The sequence below is a fragment of the Mirounga angustirostris genome, unplaced genomic scaffold (genome assembly GCF_029215605.1).
Source record: "Mirounga angustirostris isolate CCGP_5_RB_7025 unplaced genomic scaffold, mMirAng1.0.hap1 SCAF_3, whole genome shotgun sequence".
In the NCBI taxonomy this organism is placed as follows: domain Eukaryota; kingdom Metazoa; phylum Chordata; class Mammalia; order Carnivora; family Phocidae; genus Mirounga; species Mirounga angustirostris.
The window spans coordinates 15,888,862-15,914,372 of NW_026991711.1; the positions used below are offsets into that span (position 1 = coordinate 15,888,862).

A 25,511-nucleotide genomic window follows, 5' to 3' on the forward strand; every position below is an offset into this window, starting at 1 on the left:
GGAGCAGGGAGCCCAATGCGGGGCTGGATCCCAGTACCCTGAGCTGAAGGCAGATGCTTAACGACTGAGCCACCCAGGTGCCCCACCAGGGTACTTCATTAAACAGTACCAATGATTACCTATCACAGGTAATCATTGGTACTGCACCCAAAACCATGAAATGAACAACTTCATTAAGTATACACCAACAACAAGACAGAAGAAAGATAAATTAAGGAGTCGATCCCATTTACAAATGCACCCAAAACCATAAGATACCTAGGAATAAATCTAACCAAAGAGGCAAAGAATCTGTACTGAGAAAACTATAGAATACTCATGAAAGAAATTGAGGAAGACACAAAGAAATGGAAAAACATTCCATGCTCATGGATAAGAAGAACAAATATTGTGAAGATGTCAGTGCTACCTAGAGCAATCTACACATTTACTGCAATCCCTATCAAAATATCGTCAACTTTTTTCAAAGAAATGGAACAAATAATCCTAAAATTTGTATGGAACCAGAAAAGACCCCGAATAGCCAGAGGAATGTTGAAAAAGAAAAGCAGAGCTGGTGACATCACAATGCCGGACTTCAAGCTCTATTACAAAGCTGTCATCATCAAGACAGCATGGTACTGGCACAAAAACAGACACATAGATCAATGGGACAGAATAGAGAGCCCAGAAATGGACCCTCAACTCTATGGTCAACTCATCTTTGACAAAGAAGGAAAGAATGGCCAATGGAAAAAAGACAGTCTCTTCAACAAATGGTGTTGGGAAAATTGGACAGCCACATGCAGAAGAATGAAACTGGACCATTTCCTTACCCCACACACAAAAATAGACTCAAAATGGTTGAAAGACCTAAATGTGAGACAGCAGTCCATCAAAATCCTAGAAAAGAACACAGGCAGCAACCTCTTTGACCTCAGCCGCAACAACATCTTCCTAGAAACATCGCCAAAGACAAGGGAAGCAAGGGCAAAAATGAACTATTGGGACTTCATCAAGATAAAAAGCTTTTGCACAGCAAAAGAAACAGTCAACAAAACCAAAAGACAACTGACAGAATGGGAGAAGATATTTGCAAATGACATATCAGATAGAGGGCTAGTACCCAAAATCTATAAAGAACTTATCAAACACAACACCCAAAGAACAAATAATCCAATCAAGAAATGGGCAGAAGACACGAACAGACATTTCTGCAAAGAAGACATCCAAAGGCCAACAGACACATGAAAAAGTGCTCAACATCCCTTGGCATCAGGGAAATACAAATCAAAACCTCAATGAGATACCACCTCACACAGGTCAGAATGGCTAAAATTATCAAGTCAGGAAATGACAGATGTTGGCGAGGATGCGGAGAAAGGGGAACCCTCCTACACTGTGGGTGGGAATGCAAGCTGGTGCAGCCACTCTGGAAAACAGTGTGGAGGTTCCTCAAAAAATTGAAAATAGAGCTACCCTATGACTCAGCAATTGCACTACTGGGTATTTACCCCAAAGATACAAATGTAGAGATCCGAAGGGGTACGTGCACCCCAATGTTTATAGCAGCAATGTGAATCAATAGATGAATGGATAAAGAAGATGTGGTACACACACACACACACACACACACACTGGAATATTATGCAGCCATCAAAAAAATCGAAATCTCGCCATTTACAATGACGTGGTTGAAACTAGAGGGTATTATGCTAAGTGAAATAAGTCAATCAGAGAAAGATATGTATCATATGATCTCACTGATATGAGGAATTCTTAATCTCAGGAAACAAACTGAGGGTTGCTGGAGCGGTGGGGGGTGGGAGGGATGGGGTGGCTGGGTGATATGTATCGGGGAGGGTATGTGCTATGGTGAGCGCTGTGAATTGTGTAAGACTGTTGAATCACAGACCTGTACCTCTGTGATTCAAATAATACATTATATGTTAAAAAAAAAAAAAAGACGAAGATAGTAGGAAGGGAAAAATGAAGGGGGGGAAATCAGAGGGGGAGACAAACCACGAGAGACTATGGACTCTGAGAAACAAACTGAGGGTTCTAGAGGGGAGGGGGTGGGGGGATGGGTTAGCCTGGTGATGGGTATTAAAGAGGGCACGTTCTGCATGGAGCACTGGGTGTTATACGCAAACAATGAATCATGGAACATTACATCAAAAACTAATGATGTAATGTATGGTGATTAACATAACATAATAAAATAAAATTAAAAAAATATTTGCTCATGCTCTTTCTCTTTCTTTTCTCTTAAATGTATCATGCACTTTCTGTTTATTTTCTTTTAAATGTATCAGACCTTAATATTGAAGTCTGAGATCTCAGAGGAGTATTACAGACCAAATGCAACTCAAGTCACAGCACAGCAATGACACCACAATACTTGAAATTTAAAGGCCAACTAATAATTCTCTCCCTCTAAAAAGACTTTAAATACAAAAGTAGGGATCCGAAGGGCTACGTGCACCCCGATGTTTATAGCAGCAATGTCCACAATAGCCAAACTGTGGAAAGAGCCAAGATGTCCATCGACAGATGAATGGATAAAGAAGATGTGGTATATATATACAATGGAATATTATGCAGCCATCAAAAGGAATGAGATCTTGCCATTTGCAACGACGTGGATGGAACTGGAGGGTATTATGTTGAGTGAAATAAGTCAATCAGAGAAAGACATGTATCATATGATCTCACTGATATGAGGAATTCTTAATCTCAGGAAACAAACTGAGGGTTGCTGGAGTGGGAGGTGGGGTGGGAGGGATGGGGTGAGTGGGTGATGGACACTGGGGAGGGTGTGTGCTCTGGTAAGCGCTGTGAATTGTGCAAGACTGTTGAATCTCAGATCTGTACCTCTGAAACAAATAATGCAATATATGTTAAGAAAAAAAAAAAAAAGAAGAAGAAGAAGAAGAAGGTAGCGGGAAGGGAAGAATGAAGGGGGGGGGAATCGGAGGTGTAGACGAACCATGAGAGACGATGGACTCTGAGAAACAAGCAGGGTTCTAGAGGGGAGGGGGGTGGGAGGATGGGTTAGCCTGGTGGTGGGTATTGAGGAGGGCACATTCTGCATGGAGCACTGGGTGTTGTGCACAAACAATGAATCATGGAACACTGCATCTAAAACTAATGATGTAATGTATGGGGATTAACATAAGAATAAAAAAAAATAAAAAAAAAAATAAAAAGACTTTAAGAGCTGTGGGAAATAAGTATGGATATAAATAAGATTTTAAGCAAAGATGAATGGGGCTCCAAAAAGACACAGTGGATAGATGCATGGTCTTCCCCCAAACCAGATTCTCTCTCCCCTGTGTGCAAATTATACAGGTGATGGGTTATTTGGGGCAGAGGTGGGGTAAACTGAAACATGCAGAGGCTGTGCCAAGCGCAGCAGAGCTCAGGGTCTGTGTGGCAGTTGGACCCAGCTCTGGGTAGTGGCAATGGTCCTATAAAGGCTGACATTTAAGATTGTTTGAAAAGGAGCATACGTTTGTTTTTCACGGTAGTAAAAATGCTATTGAAATGGAGTGCAAGCTTTATAGATTTGAGTTCAGGGAATGGTTATCGAAGTGTGGGGCCCAGACTACTGTAACTGGGATCACTTGGGAGCTGGTTGGAAACACAAATTGTGAAGAACCGGCCCACACTTCCTGAGTCAGAAACTCTGAAGTGGGGCATGAAATATGTCTTTCTCTCCAGTGATTCCCATGTATACTTAAATTTGAGGATCACTGAGTTAGGATAAGGACAATCTGAATTTCCTAAAAATGGGGAGGAGAAAAAGACAAGGATAAGTGGAATTTGGGGATGCATTTAGAATGCTGAATATGTTACAGTCAAGCTGGAGGTCTATTTAGTTGAGAAATGGGATATGAGGTTATATGCTAATTCAAAAAATATTTCTGATTACAGACCATGTGCTGGGCATGGTACTGAGCTCTGGCAATAAAAATCTGGAGAAAACAGTCTGTGTCCTCTAGGACTTCATAGTCTGGCCGGGGGGGGACAGATATGAAGGTATAGAATTGTCATACAGTATATAAAAGAGGTATAATCCAACTGAGCAGGTGCAGAAAGTAAGCATTGATTAAGAGTTCCCTCCCCTGATGGAAGATCATCATTAAAAGTTGGGACTAATTTGTAGTTAATTAGCTATGACAGAGCTTCCCCATCTCAAGTCAGAAGACTGTTATTTAGGCTGGAAACAAAAAAAGGAGACCTTTATCAATTGTAACTGTTGTCACTGACATACTGATTTTCTCTCAGGAATGCCCTGGAAGGGTTTGATAAAGCGAACAGCAACCTGGACTCTCAAGTGATGAGCCTACATAACTTGGTTCATTCCTTCTTGAATGGGACAAGTGCTTTGCCACATTCTGCTGCCAACGATCCTGTCTTTGTGGTATGTTCAAGGCTCAGACTAGATGAAAAATTTTCTACGTAAGATGTTGGATTTATTTGCTTTTCAGTAAGATTAAGGTTTGGTGTGTGTTATATTCTCTTTGTGCACAATGGGATGTATTCAAATGTTAAATTCGTTTTATTCTATGTCCCAGAGGTGGTAGGATAGCATTTAAAGTCCCCTTTTCAGAAACCCACGCTTTGGAGATGGTTAGCTTTGGAATGACACCAGAGAGGAGTTTATAGTCCAGAGTTGGATTCATAAGTTAGCATAGTGATATTATAAATTATAGCACAATTTAGTACAATTTATATAATAAATTAGTATAATGACAATAATTTTTCAATCATAAAATGAGTGATGTTGAAGATGAAGCCCAGCCACCCGGCACCTTTGGAAGAGCACACCAAGTCCACAGCTCTGTTGGTGTTTCATCCTGGCCCCCTCACTCACAAAGCGTTCTGCCTAAAAATGAGCTGTTCTTGCTGTCCTAATATCATTGTGTCCACTTTGGACAGAATCTTCCATGTAAGACACTCGTCACAAGATGGCACAGACCTCCCTGGGTGTACAAGAACGGGTTCTTTTACTCCTTCTGTGTCTACTTGCTAATCAGTCAATGTAGGTTTACCAGAATCCGGTCTTTACTTGCTCTCATGGTTATATACCATCCAGTAACGAGTTTACTTGAGAGGGTGAGGACTATGGCCAATGTCCACCCGCAAACGCAGGAGGCTACCAATGTGTAAGAGAACCTGGTAGTGCTGAACAGAAAAATTGGTTTGGGTCAGTTTGCAAACTTGCAGTTATATTCAGTCATTTCTTTTTTTGTTTGCAAATGAGTAGATTCTACCCAAACTAATTAAGGATAAAAGAATTAATTTATTGACTTAAATAACTGGGAAACAGAAGGGTGCTGAATCTAGCGGCTCAAACGATGTCAGCTCTATCTCCGTCTTCATAAACAACCTCTTTGCAGGCGGTAACCGAGCTAGCCATCGGCAGCCACAAATGAGCACGCTACCAGCTTAGCACGTGGGGCAGGGGCCGGAAGCAGCCACGTTACCATAGTATCGGAGAACAGTCCCAGGATTGGCCAGGCCTGGATTACCTGCCCTCCGTGAACCAATCAGTATGGCAAGGGGAAGGAGGTACTCTGATTGGCCAGAGCAAGGTCACATGTTCACCCCTACTGTCCGCGCATGTGTGTGACCCCAACACACACAGCTTTAGGGAGCTCCCTGCAGGAAAGAAAGTTTGTGTTAGCCGGAAGGGGGACGGAGGGTGGGGAAGGAGTGCTGAGCAGAAAAAACGACAAATGTCTTCAATTAATACAAAAACCACATTTGATGTTCCTTACTTTATGAACTGGGTTCCTATCTCTGAGAGGAAATACAGCCAGTACAGAGAGAGCTGTTGTTGGCTACGGAGGAACCTTACGGTTCTTTAAAATTCAAAGTGTGATGAACTAACTCCCTTGATACATGTTTGAGTCCGATTTCGGTCTCACTTTAAAACAAAAGGAAAAACAAAGAAACTCGACAGTGGGATTATAATGTTAGAATCCCAAGCTCTGTTAGTTTTAAAAATCTGTTCACCAAGGGGCTCTCTGGAGACTAACAAAACAGGGCGGGTGCAGGTCGGGGCCATGTTATCCCAGCTGTCCTTGGTCAGCGCCCTCCAGCCGAGGACTGCGAGGAGCTGCTGTAGTGGGGCACGTGGTCCCGTGGTTCCATAAGACCGAGGCTGGTGTATTCCTTGTTGTTGGGACAGACTGGGAAACCATGGAGTGGCTCAGGGGCTAGAAAAGAATGAACAGGATTTGGGCTTGTGCTAGCTGAGATGGGGAGGGTGTAAGGAGGCAGGGCTTTGCTCTGGATTGGATGCTGTCAGGAAGCGGGGCGATTCTATGATTGAGTACCCCAATACTTCTCAGTAATTGGTAGAGCAGTGGGAGTCGCTTGTAATAGCCGGGAAAGGGCTAATGTTCTTGTTAGGTATTGTACGGTTTGGGCAATGTTCATATTTTGTCTACATTCAGACACAGTCATGGAGTTGCCTTGTTTTTGTCCTGACCCATCACGGTCACAGAGTGACCTTGTTTGATGTTGATGTTCCATGATTGTTTATCCCCCGCAGAACACCAAGGCCTCTTTTTTTTAATTTAATATTTTTAAAAAGATTTTTATTTATTTATTTGAGAGAGAATGAGACAGAGAGCATGAGAGGGGAGAGGTCAGAGGGAGAAGTAGACTCCCTGCTGAGCAGGGAGCCTGATGCGGGACTCGATCCTGGGACTCCAGGATCATGACCTGAGCCGAAGACAGTTGCTTCACCAGCTGAGCCACCCAGGTGTCCCCACCAAGGCCTCCTTGATAGAGCCAGGCCCTCTCTGGCTTTAAAGATACTTAACTCACTATCCACTATTTTAACATTGTCTTCAGGGTTGTGTGTCTTGAATGGATGGTTTCAAAGCAATTAGAAGAAGAAATTTCACCACTGGTCTTTTTTTATTTTGCCAGTATTTTGAATTCAAATTAATTTAAATATTATCTAGTATAGATTGCACTGTAGTAAGCACTTTATGGGTTTTTTCTTTTTCCAGAATTTTCCTCACTTTAATGTTAATTTTAGTAGTGTATCTTAGTCTGCTCAGGTTGCCATAACAAAAATAAAATAGACTGTTAAACAACAGAAATTCATATCTCACAGTTCTGGAGGCTGAAAGTCCAAGATCAAGGTGCTGAGTGATGTGGTTCCTGGGGAAAGCTCTCTTCCTGGCTTACAGACCCCTGCCTTCTTGGTGGTGTGTCCTTACATAGTGGAGAGAGGCAGAGATCTCTGGGGTTTCTTCTTATAAGAGCACTAGTCCTATCATCTCGGGGCTCCACACATATGACCTTATTTAACCCTAATTACCTCCTTTAGGTCCCATCTCTGAATATAGTCACATTGGGGGTTAGGGTTTCAACACATGAATTTGAGGGGGTCATAAGTCAGTCCATACCATCAGTTTCTAGCAGTTTGTTTTTCTGGACTCCTGGGCGGCCACATGGCATAGTCAAAAGAACACTGGATTACAAGTCAAATAACTTTTTTATTTCGTCCTGAATTGTGCAATCTTGGGAGTCTCCTTGAACTGTGTGAAGCCTCTGTTTCCCACTCTGCAAAGTGCAGGTCACAGGGCTTGATCTGTGTTGGAAGAGAGTGGTGTGCTCATTAATGCAACACTGAGTAGATTAGAATAATACAAAGCTGCTTTAGAAACTGCCAAGTACAAAACAAAATTTACCATAAGACAACAATGTGTTTTATGGTAGTCGCTGGGAAGAATTAGAGAACTATATGTTGGCTTTCAATTTCCAAACCTTAATTAAGGTTTCTTATCTTGTTCTCCATGGCAGACAGTTGTGCCCTAAGGCAATTTTACTGAAAGAAATACTGAGGTATTTCAAAGGTGACTTATTATTTTTATCTCCACCCAGGGTACCAAAAAAGGAGATATGAAGAGGGAGGGTAAATGTATAGCTCACAATGCTCTGAGCTTGCCTGGTGGTGTGAAGGTCTGGGTAGGTTTCTGGATTCCCGGATAGATGAGTGCCTGGCCAGGGTGAGCTGTGGGAAATCCAGAGATGGAGCAGTTGATGAGCTATTCCTTTTTTTCTAAAAAGTGTTTCTTCCCTCATATTTGTATAACAAAACATGAAGGAGTTGTGAGAAATGTGGACTCTTGATCCCAGCCTTTAGCAAGGTGGGGGCTTACGTGCGATATCTCCACAACTGTCTTAGCTCTACTGTAGGATGCTTGCCTTGTTTATTGGTTCTAACTGGGTATTTCACACCATTTTTCTGGCCATTATCTCATCCATCAGCTTATGCCACACAGTACTTGTTCTCCCTTCTCTGCTCTGTATCTTTACATCTAGTTATCTATACTATATTTCTCTAAATAAATTTTTGTAAAACATACATTTTCAACTATATAGTTTATACACACAGTCCATATTCATGAGAAAGAATGTCACAGGACTCCTTATCCAGTATGCCAAAATATTATGAGCAGAACAGCGGAATCTTCTGGCAAATTCAGGATTATATGTCTCCACACAACCTTTCTCTCCTACTAAAGGAAAGAAGGGTACTGCTAGTAACTTGCTTTTCAACACCCGAGGTTTCTTATCTCCTTCTTTGGAGGATGCCCAATTTGTGTGTAGGGCTTGGCAGATAGTGAGTGTTTTAGGCTTTACAGGCCCAATATCTCTGTTGCAACTACTCAACACTGCCTCTGTAGTGTGAAAGCAGCCATAGACAATACATGAGTGAGTGAGTGTGGTGTCCTAATAAAACTTTATTTAAAAAACAGGTGGTGAGGGGCGCCTGGGTGGCTCAGTTGGTTAAGTGTCCGACTCTTGATTTTTGGCTCAGGTCATGACCTCAGGGCCGTGAGATTGAGCCCTGCATTGGGCTCCGAGCTGAGTGTGGAGCCTGCTTGGGATTCTCTCCCTCTCCCTCTGCCCCCCACCTCATGCTTTCTCACGCTCTCTCTCTCTAAGAGAGAGAAATAAAAAACAGGTGGTGAGCTCTGTTTGGTCCACAGGCTTTAGTCTGCCAACTCCTGCTCTAAGGAATTAATGTCCGTTCTCTGTAGTATGTTTCCTCTATCAGTCATGTTTCTCTTCCTGCTCTAGGGAGCCACATTATGACTTTACGGATGAGGAATTCTGTGACTTATGTGTAGTTCAAAACACTAGATATTTAATCATCCTTACCTTCATTACTTTTAATACCTTTAATATTTTTTTTTTAAGATTTTATTTATTTATTTGACAGAGAAAGACACAGCGAGAGAGGGAACACAAACGGGGAGTGGGACAGGGAGAAGCAGACTCCCTGCCGAGCAGGGAGCCCGATGCAGGACTCGATCCCGGGACTCCAGGATCATGACCTGAGCCGAAGGCAGTCGCTTAACCAACTGAGCCACCCAGGCGCCCAATACCTTTAATATTTAAAATTTTGTTCTTCTTTGGTATAAGTTGTCATGTGCATATAAACAGATGAAAAGCCACAGCCTTTTTTTTTTTTTTTTTGCAGCCAGGAAGCGTTTTGGCACTAGTTGCAGAACTCACAATGACTTAGGCTATTCACATCAAGTTTCATGTTGAAACCACTTTAGGCTTAAATAATTTTTGCACATATTGAGATCAGGTTAAAGCATTTCGGTTCAAAGAGTGATAGTTTCTGGAATTTCAAATTCACAAGGCAGTTTATGCAAATATATTGCATGCAATATTTATTAAAATTATTTTCCTGAAATCTCTTCAAGCAAGAGAGGGGCAAAGTTGTATCTGATCACTATAACGAGTAAAAGATATAATGTTAAAATACAGGAAAAACTCTGAAACCAATCTCTGAAGTTCTAATAATTCATAAGGTAATTGAAGGATATGCACGCATTTATCTGGAAAATATGATTAGGTCACAGAAATGCTAAGTAGTGCCGTCTTCAGTATTGAATTTAGGTATAATCTAGGGGGAGAAAAAGGAAAACCAAAAGACCCTAACATTAAATAGTTGAGTTAACGGCCAAGAAAGAAACAATGTTACAGACTAAATATTTTCCTTCCAGCTTCAAAGGAACTATTCTTTTTTTTTTTTTTTAAAGATTTTATTTATTTATTTGAGAGAGAGCATGAGAGGGGAGAGGGTCAGAGGGAGAAGCAGACTCCCCACTGAGCGGGGAGCCCGATGTGGGACTCGATCCTGGGACTCCCGGATCACGACCTGAGCTGAAGGCAGTCGCTTAACCAACTGAGCCACCCAGGCACCCTTCAAAGCAACTATTCTTAGGGCTGTATTTGAATGTTATTCTTTTAGAAAGGTACATTTGGCAAGTTCTAATTCTTTCAATTCTTAAGTGACTGGGGGATTCATAGGGTGCATGGCTAATACGGCATAGCTCATGTGTTTGTTTGTCATCTTATACATTGGACTCCTACATGGAATAAGATGTATACACAGTCTTATCATCATTTGTATTTCTTAACAATGACTAATAGTTGGGTAAGATAACTCCATTAATTTGGGGGGGGGAAGCAAGAAAAGAGAAAATGAGTTTCTAAAACAAGAATCTAATGGACTACATGAAGTTAATACCCTTCTGACTCTACTGTTCTAGGCTGTAATAAAATTAGTAAAATTAATAGGTCATAATAACAAGTATGAAATACTGGTGAATTGGTATGAGTTTAGTTAAAATTTTAAAAAAGACGAGTATAGGACATTGCTTCTCTCTCCCCAAGAGTGAAGCACTTAAAAATGGATCCATTTTATTTATCTTTCTTACAAAAGAAAAAGCATATCAGTTGGTTAAGCATCTGACTCTTGATTTCAGATCAGGTTATGATCTCAGAGTTGTGAGATCGAGCCTTGCATCAGGCTCCTCGCTCAGTGGGGAATCTGCTGGAGATTTTCTCTCTCTCTCCAATCCTTCCCCCCTCCCACCAAATAAATAAATCTTAAGAAAAAAAGGAAAAGTATAATTAGGCTAATACCTTGAGTATTTAAATTAACATTGTTTTACATTAATTTTTTATTTTTTAATAGTTTAACAATTTTTAATGATTTAGAGTTACAGAAATATTGGCCAAAAGGTTTTTTTTTAAAGATTTTATTTACTTATTTGAGGGAGAGTGAGTGAGAGAGAGAGAGAGAGAGAGCATGAGAAGGGGGAGGGCCAGGGGGAGAAGCAGACACCCTACTGAGCGGGGAGCCTGATGCGGGGCTCAATCCTGGGACCCTGGGATCATGACTTGAGCTGAAGGCAGATGCTTAACTGACTGAGCCACCCAGGTGTCCCGGCAAAAAGATTTTTAATTGTCTGTAATTCCATCTCAATTTTCTGCTTATTTCCTCGCATATTCTATGTTTGTACAGTTGTACTTATGAACACTGTTTAGGTTGTTACATCGTTTCCTAAATACTTCCTTTTCAAAAATTTAAAATAGATAATGCACATAAGGGGTTCAAATATAAAAGACATAAAATGAAGACTCTGTATCAATACCATCTAGTTATTACCATTTTCCCCTATTCTTCCAGATTCATTTTATAAATATACAAACAAATATGTTATCTGAATGGCAGCATACTATAGACATGTCTGTGACTTCACTATTTTTATTTTTTACTTTTTCTAAATCATTCCATATCAGTTCATAAAGGCCATTCCGTTCCTTTTTTAGGGCTGTATAGTATTCTATAGTGCAGCTTTATCCTGAAAATTTTAGCCAGTTTTCTGTCAGTGGGCATGTAGGTAGTTTCTAATCTCTTGCTTGGCAAACAATGTTTCAGTGCATGAACACGTAGAGTAAGTCAAGAGAATAGAATTACCATGTCAAAGATTAAATAAATGCATTTGAAATGTCAGTAGATACTGCCAAGTTGCCCTCCAGAAGGTTGAATAATCCTACATTTATTTATTTAATGTATGTATTTTTAAACAACTGAGATAAAGTTAATAATTCCTAAGGAATGTGACACCTTGGTGAATTTTATAAGAGCTGAGGTATTGGAGATGGTGGCTGGCCATCTGCTTGGGCAGAGCATCCCAGGGTGGCAGGATTTCTATACTCTTGGTCTAGGGGATAGTTTGGTTTTTTAACTTGACAGGGGCTAAATGGCACCTGAAGAAATTCTTTTCAACTCTAAACTTTGTAAGGATAAACCCATGTTTTATTGAGAAGAACTAAACCTATGCTAAGAGATGAACTGCATACTCTTTGTCATTGATGAAATTAAGTAGTATAATGGCAAACCACATTTATATACAAATCTAAAGTGGTTATAGCATTGATTTGGGTTCCTTTCTCCTAGAGCTTTGGTGATTCCTTAGACATGAATGGCCTGGGAGTATCTCAGTTCTTATCTAGAATCTCTTCTGACATCCCCCTGGTTTTCTCTCTCCCACCTGCTTATGACATATGCTGAACCAGTGACTTCTTTTAAAGCTGTCGAACTAATAGCAGAACCTCTTATAGTCATCTTTTTGCATGTGTTCAAAGTTTAATCCTTAAAGTATAAGCTTTCTTCCTCAAGCGCTCAACTGATACTTCTTTTTTAAATTGAGATATAACCGACATATAAAATTAAGTTAGTTTCAGATGTACAACATATTGATTCAATATTTGTATATATCGCAAAACCAGTCATCACAATTAGTCTAGGTACCATGTGCCACCATACATAACTGTATTTCTTTTTATATACATGCTAATATATCTTACATACAATGTATATTGCATATATTTTAGGTATACTTATTTATATTTTGTATACAATGTTATTATACAAATATATGTAGAAAGGGTACTTTTTCTTTTCTTTTTTTTTTTTTAATTTTATTTCTTTATTTGAGAGACAGAGAGAGAGCATGAGTGGGGAGGGGAGGGATAGAGGGAGAGGGAGAAGCAGGCTCCCTGCCCAGCAGGGAGCCCAACGTGGGTCTCGATCCCAGGCCCCTGGGATCATGACCTGAGCTGAAGGCAGAAGCTTAACGGACTGAGCCACCCAGGTGTCCCTACCTTAAGTTTTAAGTGGAACCTCCCATATGAAACTGGGTGTCTATTGTGTGATTTCCGAGTGATCATATATGAGTTCTCAGAGGAGCAGAACATTATCACAATAAAATTCACTCTGACCATGAATGATGTCTTCTAGATAGGAACACATGAACTCAAGTGGTGAACACCACAGTGTGCTGGGTGATGTACTGGTGTCTGTGGTCATTATGGCAGGAATCTGATTGTGCAGACATCTAAGTTAAGGTTAAGTTTGATAGTAACTATCCTCCAGTGATCCTGAAAAAGATATGCACGCTTTCCCTATATTTTATTCAAGTTTCTTTATGCCTTCCAGCACAATAGCCATTGATTGATTGCTTTTTTTTTCTGCAAGGGTTGCATTTAAAAATTTTTTACCTTGAAAGCCCATAGAATCACACTTTCTTCAACACTGCCTCCAAGGTAAAAGTTTTTTTCTTCCTGTACCTATCCTTATGTGTTGGAGCAAGATAGAATGGGTTTGTGAGGCAAATTTGTAACCTCATTTCTGAAGCACTCAATTTTTAATACCCAAATATAACTATGTATCTCTGTAGCGGATATAAGGCAACCACAGTATACTGTTACTTTACTTTTGCTTTTATTTATTACCCTCCAATTACATGTAGCCTTTACAGAGACATTAACTGAGCTCATTTTTGACTCATGTGAAACAAAGATACTATTAGTTTCTCAAGAGCAATTCAAGGTATCTTGTTTAGGAACAATGTTCACAACTCTAACAAAAATACCTATTCTACAGACTGCACCACTTCTCTTTATGGCTGTGGATATGTTAGTGCTTGCAGCATTTTGTTTATTGCATTCTTTGCATCTTCTTGGCACACACTAACCTCTTTTACTCCATTCTATAAATTGGGTGCTCTGTATATAGTTCCTACCCCAGCATTTATTGTACAGTGTTTTATAGCCCTTCTGAGACCTATAATCTCTCCTTATTATTTTTCCCTGTTCTTTTATCTCTCCAAATTATGAATTGCTGCAGAGTCTTGTCCCCTCCTTAATTATTTACACTTTGTACTGGGTGAATTCTGGTGTTTCCCAAAAGTTATTTGCTTCTTGCAGCACTGAATCTGGACCTTCCTGTGTCCTGAGAGTCCCTTGTCTCTTTTTCTAATCAGAATTTGATCTCTGACTTGAACTCAGACAGTATCTAAAAGCTTGGGAGATACTGTGTGACCTTCTTTGGAAAATACACTCTGGTACGCCCCTAGATACTTTTTATGTGTATCACTTAGGATTTGGTTCAGCTGCTTAGAACAGAAAACCCGTTATAGAAGCCCAAACAAAAAAGAGGTGCATTTTTCTCTTAATGTAAAAGATCCCCAGTGGCAGGTACTCCGGGGCTGGTATTGTATCTCCAGACTCATCACAGACCCTTCTGTGTTTTTGCTCTACCACCCTTGGTGAGTGGCTTCTTTTCCTAACTTTGTTAATTAGCAATTAAGATCGCTGCTGCAACTCCAACCATCACATCCATGTTCCAGGAAACAGCAAGGATACATGGAAAGGGGAAAAGGGTCACTTTTAAGCTGAGAGCTCCACCTTTAAAGAACTTTCTTAGAAGTCCCATCCAGTGACTCCTAGTTCAATCTCAGGGATAGTTTGATACATTGCCTCACTCAAAAAAAAAAAAAAAAAAAAAAGGAAGTTACAGAGGAAGAAGAGAGTGGATATTTGGTAAGCAACCAATAAATAGTGCATGTTATCCTTAGGCATTCAGCCTCTATTGCTTGGGCTCCATGTTTGTGGCAAAAGTTCTATTAGAAACTGGCAGGCTCCCCAGGCTACAGCTGGAGGATGAAGCACAACTTCCCTGTATGGGAACCTTCTAACCTTATCTGGAGTTCCCGGGATTCAGGACATGGGGTACGTTTTTGGCAGCCTACACCCACAACTAACACTTAACTCTTTTTCCAGGGCTGATGACCTTCTCTAAGCTCTCCTTGTAGGAAACGTTGATCACTTGCATTTTCACATGTCTTCCAAATCTGTTGCTTATGCAATAAACGTTATACCTTTATTTCTTTGGAGCTTCAATTTTGTTACTCAAGTCTAAGATTTTAGAATTAAGAAAAAAAATCTTCTGTCTCTGTAAAAGCCCAGGTCTTAAAATTTGAGGTTTTTGTTTTTAAGATGATTGTCTCTGCCATGAACTGTAAAAATCCATTCGGGAAAAAACTCCTTGAGTACATCACTTGATTCTTTTGACTATCTTATATGTAGCCATGTGAAACAATATAGGTAGAAAGTTCTTGCTGTTGCCTGATCAGGGCAACATCCTTCAGGGCAGGGACCCTTGCATTGGTCTTAGATAGACTGATGCCAGAAAACAGAAGAAATGCGATAGCAAGTTGAGGAAACAGCACCAGATAGAAAGGGGCCTCTTTAGTTGAACTGTACAAAAGACAAAACTACTTTGCATGGCACAGTCTTCAGACAACAAATTCTTATTTAAACATCAACTCTGTCCAGGTTGCATGCTAAGCTGATGCTTCAAAGGTAAAAAGACCCAATCTCTGACCTTTAGGAGTTAGGGGTGTTGTTAAGGAAAATAGATAAATAAGTAACAAGTTATAGTATAATTTGGCCAGTGCTCTAATTGGAGTACAAGGAATAAGGGTGAATGAATTCATAATGAATTCGTTTGATAAGCATTTATTGGAATAAGTACTCCCCAACCCCCATATGACAGGCTCTGGGATGACAGCACTTGGGACCCAGGGGAAGAGAAGGGAACAGTGTCCCTAAGGCCTTGAACTTACAGTCTAGAAATAAAAGAGGAACCCAGCATAAAAGTTGGGCTGAACTCTCACATTTATGTCGTGTTGCAAAATTGGGGCTATGAATGTGGAAATTTTGCTGTTAATATTTTAAAACATATAATAATTGCTGTAATTGAGAAGGACTGTAATAACTTCCTTGAGAAAATAAAAATGAGCACTGTGCACATCACAACATTTTTTAGACTTTCTTTTGCTGGCATAACACTGAAAATTCAAATGAGAGTGTTATGAAATGAGTACATAGAAGGGTTGTCCTGCTGAGAAAAATTTGAAAACCCATTTTGGAGATTTTCTTCCTTCCTTCTTTCCTCCCTCCCCCCCTCCCTCCCCACCTCCTTCCCTCCCTCTTCCCTCCCTCCTCTCCCCTCTCTTTTCCTTCCTTCCTTCTTTTCCTGTCCATTTGTTTCAATATTGTTAAGCAAAGCCTCTTCTTCCTCTTCTGTTAAAACTAAAACCAAAGATATCTATCTTATACTTGCCCTTCTCTCTCCAACTTAATAATTAACATTCACTTAGCAAAGGCATCCGATGTTCCCAAACCAGTGTTAACTCTGTTAATGAACTTTCATTTGTTCACTTGACAAGGGGTTGATGATTCTGTTTGGAGAGATGCCAGGCAGCCTTGAAAACATAACTAAAAATGTCAGTGGGTATGTCACTAAGATACGGTTGGGTACAGAGAAGTTCCTCATGTCCAGAAGAACCCCATTCCACTTTAGAGAAAGCTCCAATCAGATTGGCCTGATTGGGACAGACAGATCAATGTCAAATGCCATGTTCAATTGTCTTGCAGGTACTTCATTCCTTTACCGACGCCATTTTCGATGAATGGATGAAAAGATCCAATCCTTCTGTGGATGCCTGGCCTCAGGAGCTGGCACCCATTGGTCACAATCGGATGTATAACATGGTTCCTTTCTTCCCTCCGGTGACGAATGAGGAATTCTTTTTAACTGCAGACCAACTCGGCTACAGCTATGCCATTGATCTGTCAGGTAACAAATACAACTTCTGTGGGGATAATCCACTCATCTTCTGAAGGACTTTTCTTTCTTTTAAAAAATGCAAACCAAGACCTTATATTCAAGTACTCAGGTCTAGTTAATTTTATTAGCTGTTTTCTAGAATATATATATTAAGCAAAATGAGCCTTTAAACTACCAATTAAACATCAGAAAAGGGACTACTTTGATGACTGAATTAATAAATAATAGCATATAATTAATATATAATAAATAATCTGAATTAATAAAAAACTGGTTTGAAATGTCTAGCCAATAAAATCAAAATGCACTAGCCACATGTGGATGGGGATCATCAGGACTTGGAGAATCATTACTTGAAGGAAGGGCTTGGTTTAGGGTGAGGCAAGTGTAGCACTTGCCCTGAGCACAAAGTTCAAGGGGAAACCAAAAAATTCAGTAACTGAGATAAATAATAATGTAATGTAATATTTTCTTAAAATCAAAATTAAAGCAGAAAAGATGAATACACTATCAAAATTCTAAATAAAGACAGGCAGTTGTTATTGTTGTTTATTCAACCCTGCATTATTTTGTAATGAGACCAGTTATTTCCAGTTAGCCCATACCAGCCCTGTTGCGTGGGTTTATGAGGTTGATATTGGCCTGCCAACAGATTGGGCTGCATGGGGCTTCACGTATATGTGTTCTTAATTAAAGTTCTTTAAGTCATGTTTTTACACTGTAGATTTTTTATTAGCTTTTTTCCACTTGGTTAAAAATATGGGAGGATATTTTGATAAGTATATATATGGACACATATTTTTCTATTTGCCCAAGCCCCAATATAGCCCCATGGGCCATTTAAACAATCTTAGGACAGGTTGAGAAAGAAAAGACAAAATAATAAAAAATACCTTATTTTGTCCAGAACCCAAAAAAACACACAGCCCATCTGCTGGTGAGTTTTCCCCACTTGTGTCTATTCCATCTTCCCTAAATCTCTGCCTATGGTGTAATCATAATGACCTGTGAGCTGACATCTCTCTCTCTCTCTCTCTCTCTCTCTCTCTCTCTCTCTGACTTCAGAGTCTTTTAAGCCCTGGAATCTGTCCCTTGCCTTTCCTTCTAGTCCTGCAACTTTGCTTGTTTTCCTTACTGATTTAAAGTTTCCTTTCTCAGGACAACTGAGATATCTTTTTGAAACTTCATTCTCTTTTCTCTGGAATTGAACATAGTAACAATCACAAAGTTTGGGATGTGCATTTGCCCCTACTTCCATTCCTCTGACATCAGCTAATTAACAGGTGTAGACTGAGAGTTTGAATTTGCCCAGAATGTGTTAACTCATTAGGAGACACAAATTCATGTTTCACGTATTGGTCTGACAAAGAAATTTACAATCTTGCCTGGGGAGACATAACTATAGCTGAAGTTTGGAGAAGGAAGTGGGGCATTTGGGAAAGGTTTCTTTTTTTTTAAGTTTTATTTTATTATGTTATGTTAGTCACCATACAGTACATCATTAGTTTTTGATGTAGTGTCCCATGATTCATTGTTTGCGTATAACACCCAGTGCTCCATGCAGTATGTGCCCTCCTTAATACCCATTACCGGGGCTAACCCATCCCCCCACCCCCATCCCCGCTAAAACCCAATTTGTTTCTCAGAGTCCATAGTTTCTCATGGTTCATCTCCCCCTCCGATTCCCCCCCTTCATTTTCCCCTTCTTACTATCTTTTTTTTAAATTTATTTTTTATTCTTATGTTAATCCCCATACATTACATCATTAGTTTTAGATGAAGTGTTCCATGATTCATTGTTTGTGCACAACACCCAGTGCTCCATGCAGAACGTGCCCTCCTCAACACCCACCACCAGGCCAACCCATCCTCCCACCCCCCTCCCCTCCAGAACCCTCAGTTTGTTTTTCAGAGTCCATCGTCTCTCATGGTTTGTCTACCCCTCTGATTTCCCCCGCTTCATTCTTCCCCTCCCGCTACCTTCTTCTTCTTTTTTTTTTCTTAACATATATTGCATTATTTGTTTCAGAGGTACAGGTCTGTGATTCATCAGTCTTACACAATTCACAGCACTCACCATAGCACATACCCTCCTCAATGTCCATTACCCAGCCACCCCATCCCTCCCACCCCCCTCCACTCCAGCAACCCTCAGTTTGTTTCCTGAGATTAAGAGTCTCTTATGGTTTGTCTCCCTCTCTGGTTTCATCTTGTTTCATTTTTCCCTCCCTTCCCCTATGATCCTCTGTCTTGTTTCTCAAATTCTTCATATCAGTGAGATCATATGATCCTTGTCTTTCTCTGACTGACTTATTGTGCTTAGCATCATATGCTCTAGCTCCATCCACATTGTTGCAAATGGCAAGATTTCATTTTTTTTTATGGCTGCAAAATATTCCATTGTATGTATATACCACACCTTCTTTATCCATTCATCTGTTGATGGACATCTTGGCTCTTTCCACAGTTTGGCTATTGTGGACATTGCTGCTATAAACATCGGGGTGCATGTACCCCTTCAGATCCTTACATTTGTATCTTTGGGGTAAATACCCAGTAGTGCAATTGCTGGGTCGTAGGGTAGCTCTATTTTCAGCTTTCTGAGGAACCTCCAGACTGTTTTCCAGAGTGGCTGCACCAGCTTGCATTCCCACCAACAGTGTAGGAGGGTTCCCCTTTCTCCGCATCCTCGCCAACATCTGTTGTTTCCTGACTTGTTAATTTTAGCCATTCTGACTGGTGTGAGGTGGTATCTCATTGAGGTTTTGATTTGGATTTCCCTGATGCCGAGTGATGTTGAACACTTCTTCATGCGTCTGTTAGCCATTTGTATGTCTTCTTTGCAGTAATGTCTGTTCATGTCTTCTACCTATTTCTTGATTGGATTATTTGTTCTTTGGGTGTTGAGTTTGATAAATTCTTCATTGATTTTGGGTACTAGCCCTTTATCTGATATGTCATTTGCAAATATCTTCTCCCATTCTGTCAGTTGTCTTTTGGTTTTGTTGACTGTTTCCTTTGCTGTGCAAAAGCTTTTTATCTTGATGAAGTCCCAATAGTTCATTTTTGCCCTTGCTTCCCTTGCCTTCAGCGATGTTTCTAGGAAGAAGTTGCTGCGGCTGAGGTCAAAGAGGTTGCTGCCTGTGTTCTCCTCAAGGATTTTGATGGATTCCTGTCTCACATTTAGGTCTTTCATCCACTTTGAGTCTATTTTTGTGTGTGGTGTAAGGAAATGGTCCAGTGTCATTCTTCTGCATGTGGCAGTCCAATTTTGGGAAAGGCTTCTTGAAGGGGAGGGGTCTTGAGTCAGATTCAAAGAGATGGTGGATTTTCTCTAGGGGAGGCGGAGAGAAGGGAGCATTTTAAATTGAAGAAGGGCAGGGAACAGTGCTGTGAAAGGTGTAGTCTGTGTAGAGGACTGCGTGAAGAAGCCTGGCTGGAGAAGGCTTGGGAAGAAGATTCCCTGAATGAAGTCTGGATCTGTGAAAAGAGCCTGGTTAGAGACGGCCTTAAAAGCTAGGCAGAAACCGGGCGCCTGGGTGGCTCAGTTGGTTAAGCAACTGCCTTAGGCTCAGGTCATGATCCTGGAGTCCCGGGATCGAGTCCCACATCAGGCTCCCTGCTCGGCAGGGAGTCTGCTTCTCCCTCTGACCCTCCCCACCTCATGCTCTCTCTCTCTCATTCTCTCTCTCTCTCTCAAATAAATAAATAAAATCTTTAAAAAAAAAAAAAAAAAGCTAGGCAGAAACCACAATGAGATGCTGCTTTCCACCCATTAGGTTGGTTATTACTGACCAAGCAGTGGGTAATAAGTGCCGATGAGGCTGTGGGGTAATTGGAGGCCTTGTGCACTGCTGGTGGGAATGCAGAGTGGTACGTGGCCTCTGTGGAAAACAATAAGGAAGCTCCTCAAAAAATTGAACATCAGATTACCTTATGATCCAGCAGAGAATTGAAAGCAAGTACCCAAACAGATTATCTGTAAACCTCTGTTCATAGCATTAGTCACAATAGACAAAAGAAGAGTCATTGTCCATTGATAGCTGAATGGATAAACCAAGTGTGGTGTATGCACAGATGGAATATTATGTCGCCTTAAAAAGGAAGGAAATCCTGTCATATGCTACAACATGCATGAGTCTTAATTTGCATGAGACTATAATTTTTGAAGATATTATGCTAAATGAAAAAGCCAGTCACAAAACAACAAAAACTGTGTGATTCGCCTTATGTGAGGTCTCTAGAGTAGTCAAATTTATAGAGACGGAAAGTAGAAAGGAGATTGCAGAGGCTGGAGGGCTGGGGTACTGGGGAGATATTATTTCAGTTTTGCAGGATGAAAAAAGTCCTATGGTGGTGATGGTGGCAGAATGCTGAATGCACTGATGCTTGGACTGGAGCACTTAAAAATGACTACGATGGTGAAATATACGTCATGTGTATCTTACCACAATTAAAAGAACAATCATTTTCGGTTCCTGAACAAAGAAATGTCAGAATAAACATCTGGTTTTTTTTTTTTTAAGATTTTATTTATTTATTTGAGAGAGAGAGAATGAGAGACAGAGAGCATGAGAGGGAGGAGGGTCAGAGGGAGAAGCAGACTCCCTGCCGAGCAGGGAGCCCGATGTGGGACTCGATCCCGGGACTCCAGGATCATGACCTGAGCCGAAGGCAGTCGCTTAACCAACTGAGCCACCCAGGCGCCCCTAAACATCTGTTTTTTAAGAAGATGGTTCTGGCAACAGATGTTGGATTGTAGCATGAGGAGAAAAATTATAGTCATCTTGGAGGAATCCCTGCAGGATGAGTAAGGGCCCTCTGTGGAATGGAGGAAAAAACTAGAAGGGGGATTTTCCATTTAGGCAAGTATAGCGTATAGAATAAGAACCCAGGTGAGAGAAACTGAATTTAAGTATAGCTGATCTAGGGGCGCCTGGGTGACTCAGTCGTTGAGTGTCTGCCTTTGGCTCAGGTCATGATCCCAGGGCCCTGGGATGGAGCCTTGCGTCCGGCTCCCCATTCAGCGGGGAGCCTGCTTCTCCCTCTCCCTCTGTCCCTCCCCCCGCCCCTGCTTGTGCTCTCTCTCTTTTAAATAAATAAATAAAATCTTTAAAACAATGTAAAAAAAAAGAACAGCTGATAAGAGAGTTTTTAAAAGACACGACTGACAGGCATAGGTACATTAAAATGAAATCCATTAATTTTGTGGAGAGTGCTTATAAAATATTATTTGAGTCGAGTATTAGATTTATCAGGTGGAAGATTCAGATTTTATTCACAACCCTTTAAATGGGTACAGATTTCATCTGCTCCTGTTGTTGAATGTCTTCTGTTATAATAGCCCATCTGATCGGTCTTACACATTTATCACCCTATAAAAAGGTAGAGACAATAGCAGAATTTCTCCACCTGCGGGTTGTATATTTCCAGTTCCCCAGTTACTCCTTTAGCATACACTTTAACAAATGAGTTTCTAACTCACAAAAGTAGTTATATACTTCCTTGGAGGGTTTATTCTGTGTGTTTACTATAAGAAATTTAAAACATGCAATCAGCTGTATTTAAATAATGGAATGCCATTTCCTCAAGAAAAACAATTGTGGATATGACAAATTGTTGGTGGGGAAGGAGATAAATTTTATTCTAGCTGGTATAGTTTTGCTTTATCAACAAAAATGCATGTGAAAAGCAAATTGGTTCATTCTTTTCTTCTCTAAGAGTATTCAGCTGATGAAAATCCCAATTGAAGACCCTTCTCTTCTGCTTTAATTCCAGTTGAAGAAACTCGAGGTTGGACCACAACCCTCTTGGTGGTCATAGGGATGCTGGTGGCTTTGGTTGGTGTTTTTGTGGTGCTGTTTTTCCTTCAGTACAGAAGACTCCGAAAAGGCTACACACCCCTAGTGGAGACACATTTAAGCAACAAGAAGTACACAGAAGAAGCCTAGAGAGCTCACGCCTTCCTCTAGAGAGGCACCAGCCAAGCCGTAGGTCTGACCCTGCCGATGAACAAACTATTACTCAGTGTTCTTCCTTTAGCTGAAGACGTTTGACGCAGTCCCCCCTATTAAGGTGATCATCCCCAATACAGAAGGTGCTTAGCTGTAGTCTCTGGTCTACTCGTTGTTTAACAAACACAAACTGGAATGTTTGAGGCTATCTTTACCATCAAACAAAGGTAGAGCTGACAATTTGTGGTATCTGATAATAATTCCCCATATTGATTAAGCCTCCTCATGTTCTGAAAAGACATGTGAGAGTGCGCGCGCACACACACAAACACACACACACAACTGATAGAGCAGATTCATTTTAATTTGCAGGTCCTTGTAAATTGAGACCTGAGCAAGATCATGGTTCATTTTTTCTTCGCCCAAGTGTCTTCAGTTGGAATGGGGCAGGGGGTGGGGGTGGCAGATGCTTCCTGAGTCTCCATGAGGTTCGCTATAAACAGCTGTGCTTTTAGATGCCTTCCTGATCATCTTTCTGTGGCTTATTTTTCTCCTTTCTGTGTCTTTTCTTCTCCAGCCTTTAAAACAGCCTTGAAGATGAAAATAGGCCTTATTTTCCAAATAGGATGGAGAGTAAAGGAAGGAATGAATGATCAGTTTGGTTCTCTTTTGTAAATTAGACTTTCCAGATTTTATAAAAATCTGTAGTTCTTAACAGGAGACATGATATCATGAGATTCAGTAGCTGGATAAACATTGATTCTATAGTGAAAAATAAATGAGAGATTAAATTATAGAGTTTTCTAGTTAACGAATATACTGTGTTAAATCTACTAACCCGCATAGAACCACTTCTTCCAGGAAAAGATGGCAGAAAAAGGCTGTGAGGCTAGAATCCTGGCAATTTGAGTAGACTTCCATTGCTCTGAGGTCTCATTTGACTGATCCTGAACCAGTTTCTTTACCAGGTAGCCTCAGATGAAAAATTATCCATGTATATTGCAGTTGGTTTATTTTTAAGAGTTGACTTCCGATTTTATTAATGCCACACTGTGCTGACAGTTACTTATGAATGCTAATCAATTAAGTCTTATCCTTTAAAAGCAAACCATCCATATAAAATATAACATTTCAGAATTAAATGGTTATGTTCCACTAAGTAATCATCATATCATGAGAGATAAGAATGAAGCCATCTTTATTTACTAAGATGCTCAGGCTTACCGAGATGATCCCTACTTCTGAGAAGTTAGCGGTTACTGAGATTGCAAGGTAAATTTCATCTGCTCATATCTGGTACCTGTGCTTCAGGGGTGAGGCCATAGTTCTGGAAGGTAGCCTGTCTGTCCACTCATTTCAGCTACTCTCTACTGGAATGGATGTGTGTGAAGGATGGGTGGGAAGGAGAAGAGGACCCTGGAGTTAGCTGCCTTCTACATAGGAGGGAGGGGGCTAGATGGTGCATGATTCATCAAGACACAGTGTTATCCCCCCAAAATAAGACTGTGAAAGCCGGAGAAATGGACATAGCCCCATTGGAACCAAATTTGAGTCTGAGCGAGCCTCATAAAGCTTATAGGCATATCTGAGAGTGGGCTCAGCAGATGAGAATCAAAATAGCCCAGAGTCCTTCATGGGCCGAAGCCCTGCTTGGGTCTCTTTACCCACCCCCCCCACACGTAGATCTCAGTTCCTGCTTTTAACAGGATCTATGGAAAATTTGGCAAAGTTTCATGAATGTACTCCACTCTGGAAGGTTTATGTTCCAAACTCAGGGTTGTTGGGGAATACAGTTTTACATCCTGTTTCTAAACCAAAAGAGAAATATTGAAATGAAGATATAATTGTGCATGGTAGGTGTGTCTCCAAAAAGTTACATTTAAATTAATTACATGTTAAAAGTAGCAGGGAAGGGGCACCTGGATGGCTTAGTCTGCTGGGGGCCTGACTCCTGGTTTTGGCTCCGGTCATGGTCTCAGGGTCGTGATAGGGAGCCCTGTGTTCCACTCTGCCCTCCACTGGGAGTCTGCTTGAGATTTTCCCTCTCCCTCTGCCCCTCCCACTCATGCTCTCTCTCACTCTCTTTCTCTTTCAAATAAATAAAATAAATCTTAAAAAAATAAAATAAAAATAAAAGTAGCAGGGAAAATGACTTTTTATAGATGAACTATATGAATAATTCCATAAAGCAAATAACCACCTCTCTCTTGCCTCTCTGGTACATCAGAATTTTCATTTATCGCATTCCCACATAATTTATTTAAAGCAAGGTTTATCTGAGGTAGAAATAGAGGGTAATCATTTATACTTAGCCACTTTTATCTATAGAAGATGCAACTTCTTATAAATATAATGTTTTATAATGTCTTCCTAAGAGAAACGATTTCTTAATTTTTTAGCTCATAGAAGAGGAATAAATTTTTCTAACATTTCCTGACATTACAGTCAGTTTGTGATGAATGTCTTTTAAGAAATTTAAAGGTAGAACAAACCTGTTAGAATGAACAAGTTAGTATTTACTTACACGGAATCTTATGCAAATAAACTCAGAAAATACTACGAAGCGTTGTAGGGTTAATTTTCTCAATGATGGGGGGAAAACATCAACCTTGAAGAAAATGAATAGATCACTTTACATGCTTATATCCTCAGAATTAGAAAAACTGTATGTATATGAATTACTGTTTCAGAAGAGATGCTGTTATAAAGCTAACATTCAGAAGTGAATGAAATCTAATAGCCTCTTTCCTTTGTGAATTAAA

The 25,511-nt window shown here is 40.4% G+C and overlaps 1 protein-coding gene across 1 annotated transcript in view; it reads left to right on the top strand.

Moving 5' to 3' along the window:
• Positions 1-25,511, top strand: part of DCT (dopachrome tautomerase) — a 39,026-nt gene extending 13,515 nt beyond the window's left edge. The window contains exons 6-8 of the mRNA XM_064585766.1: positions 4,270-4,405; positions 16,603-16,804; positions 22,574-25,511. Of these exons, the coding sequence (XP_064441836.1) occupies positions 4,270-4,405; positions 16,603-16,804; positions 22,574-22,746 (511 nt within the window). The 3' untranslated portion in view covers positions 22,747-25,511. The remainder of the gene's footprint in view (positions 1-4,269; positions 4,406-16,602; positions 16,805-22,573) is intronic.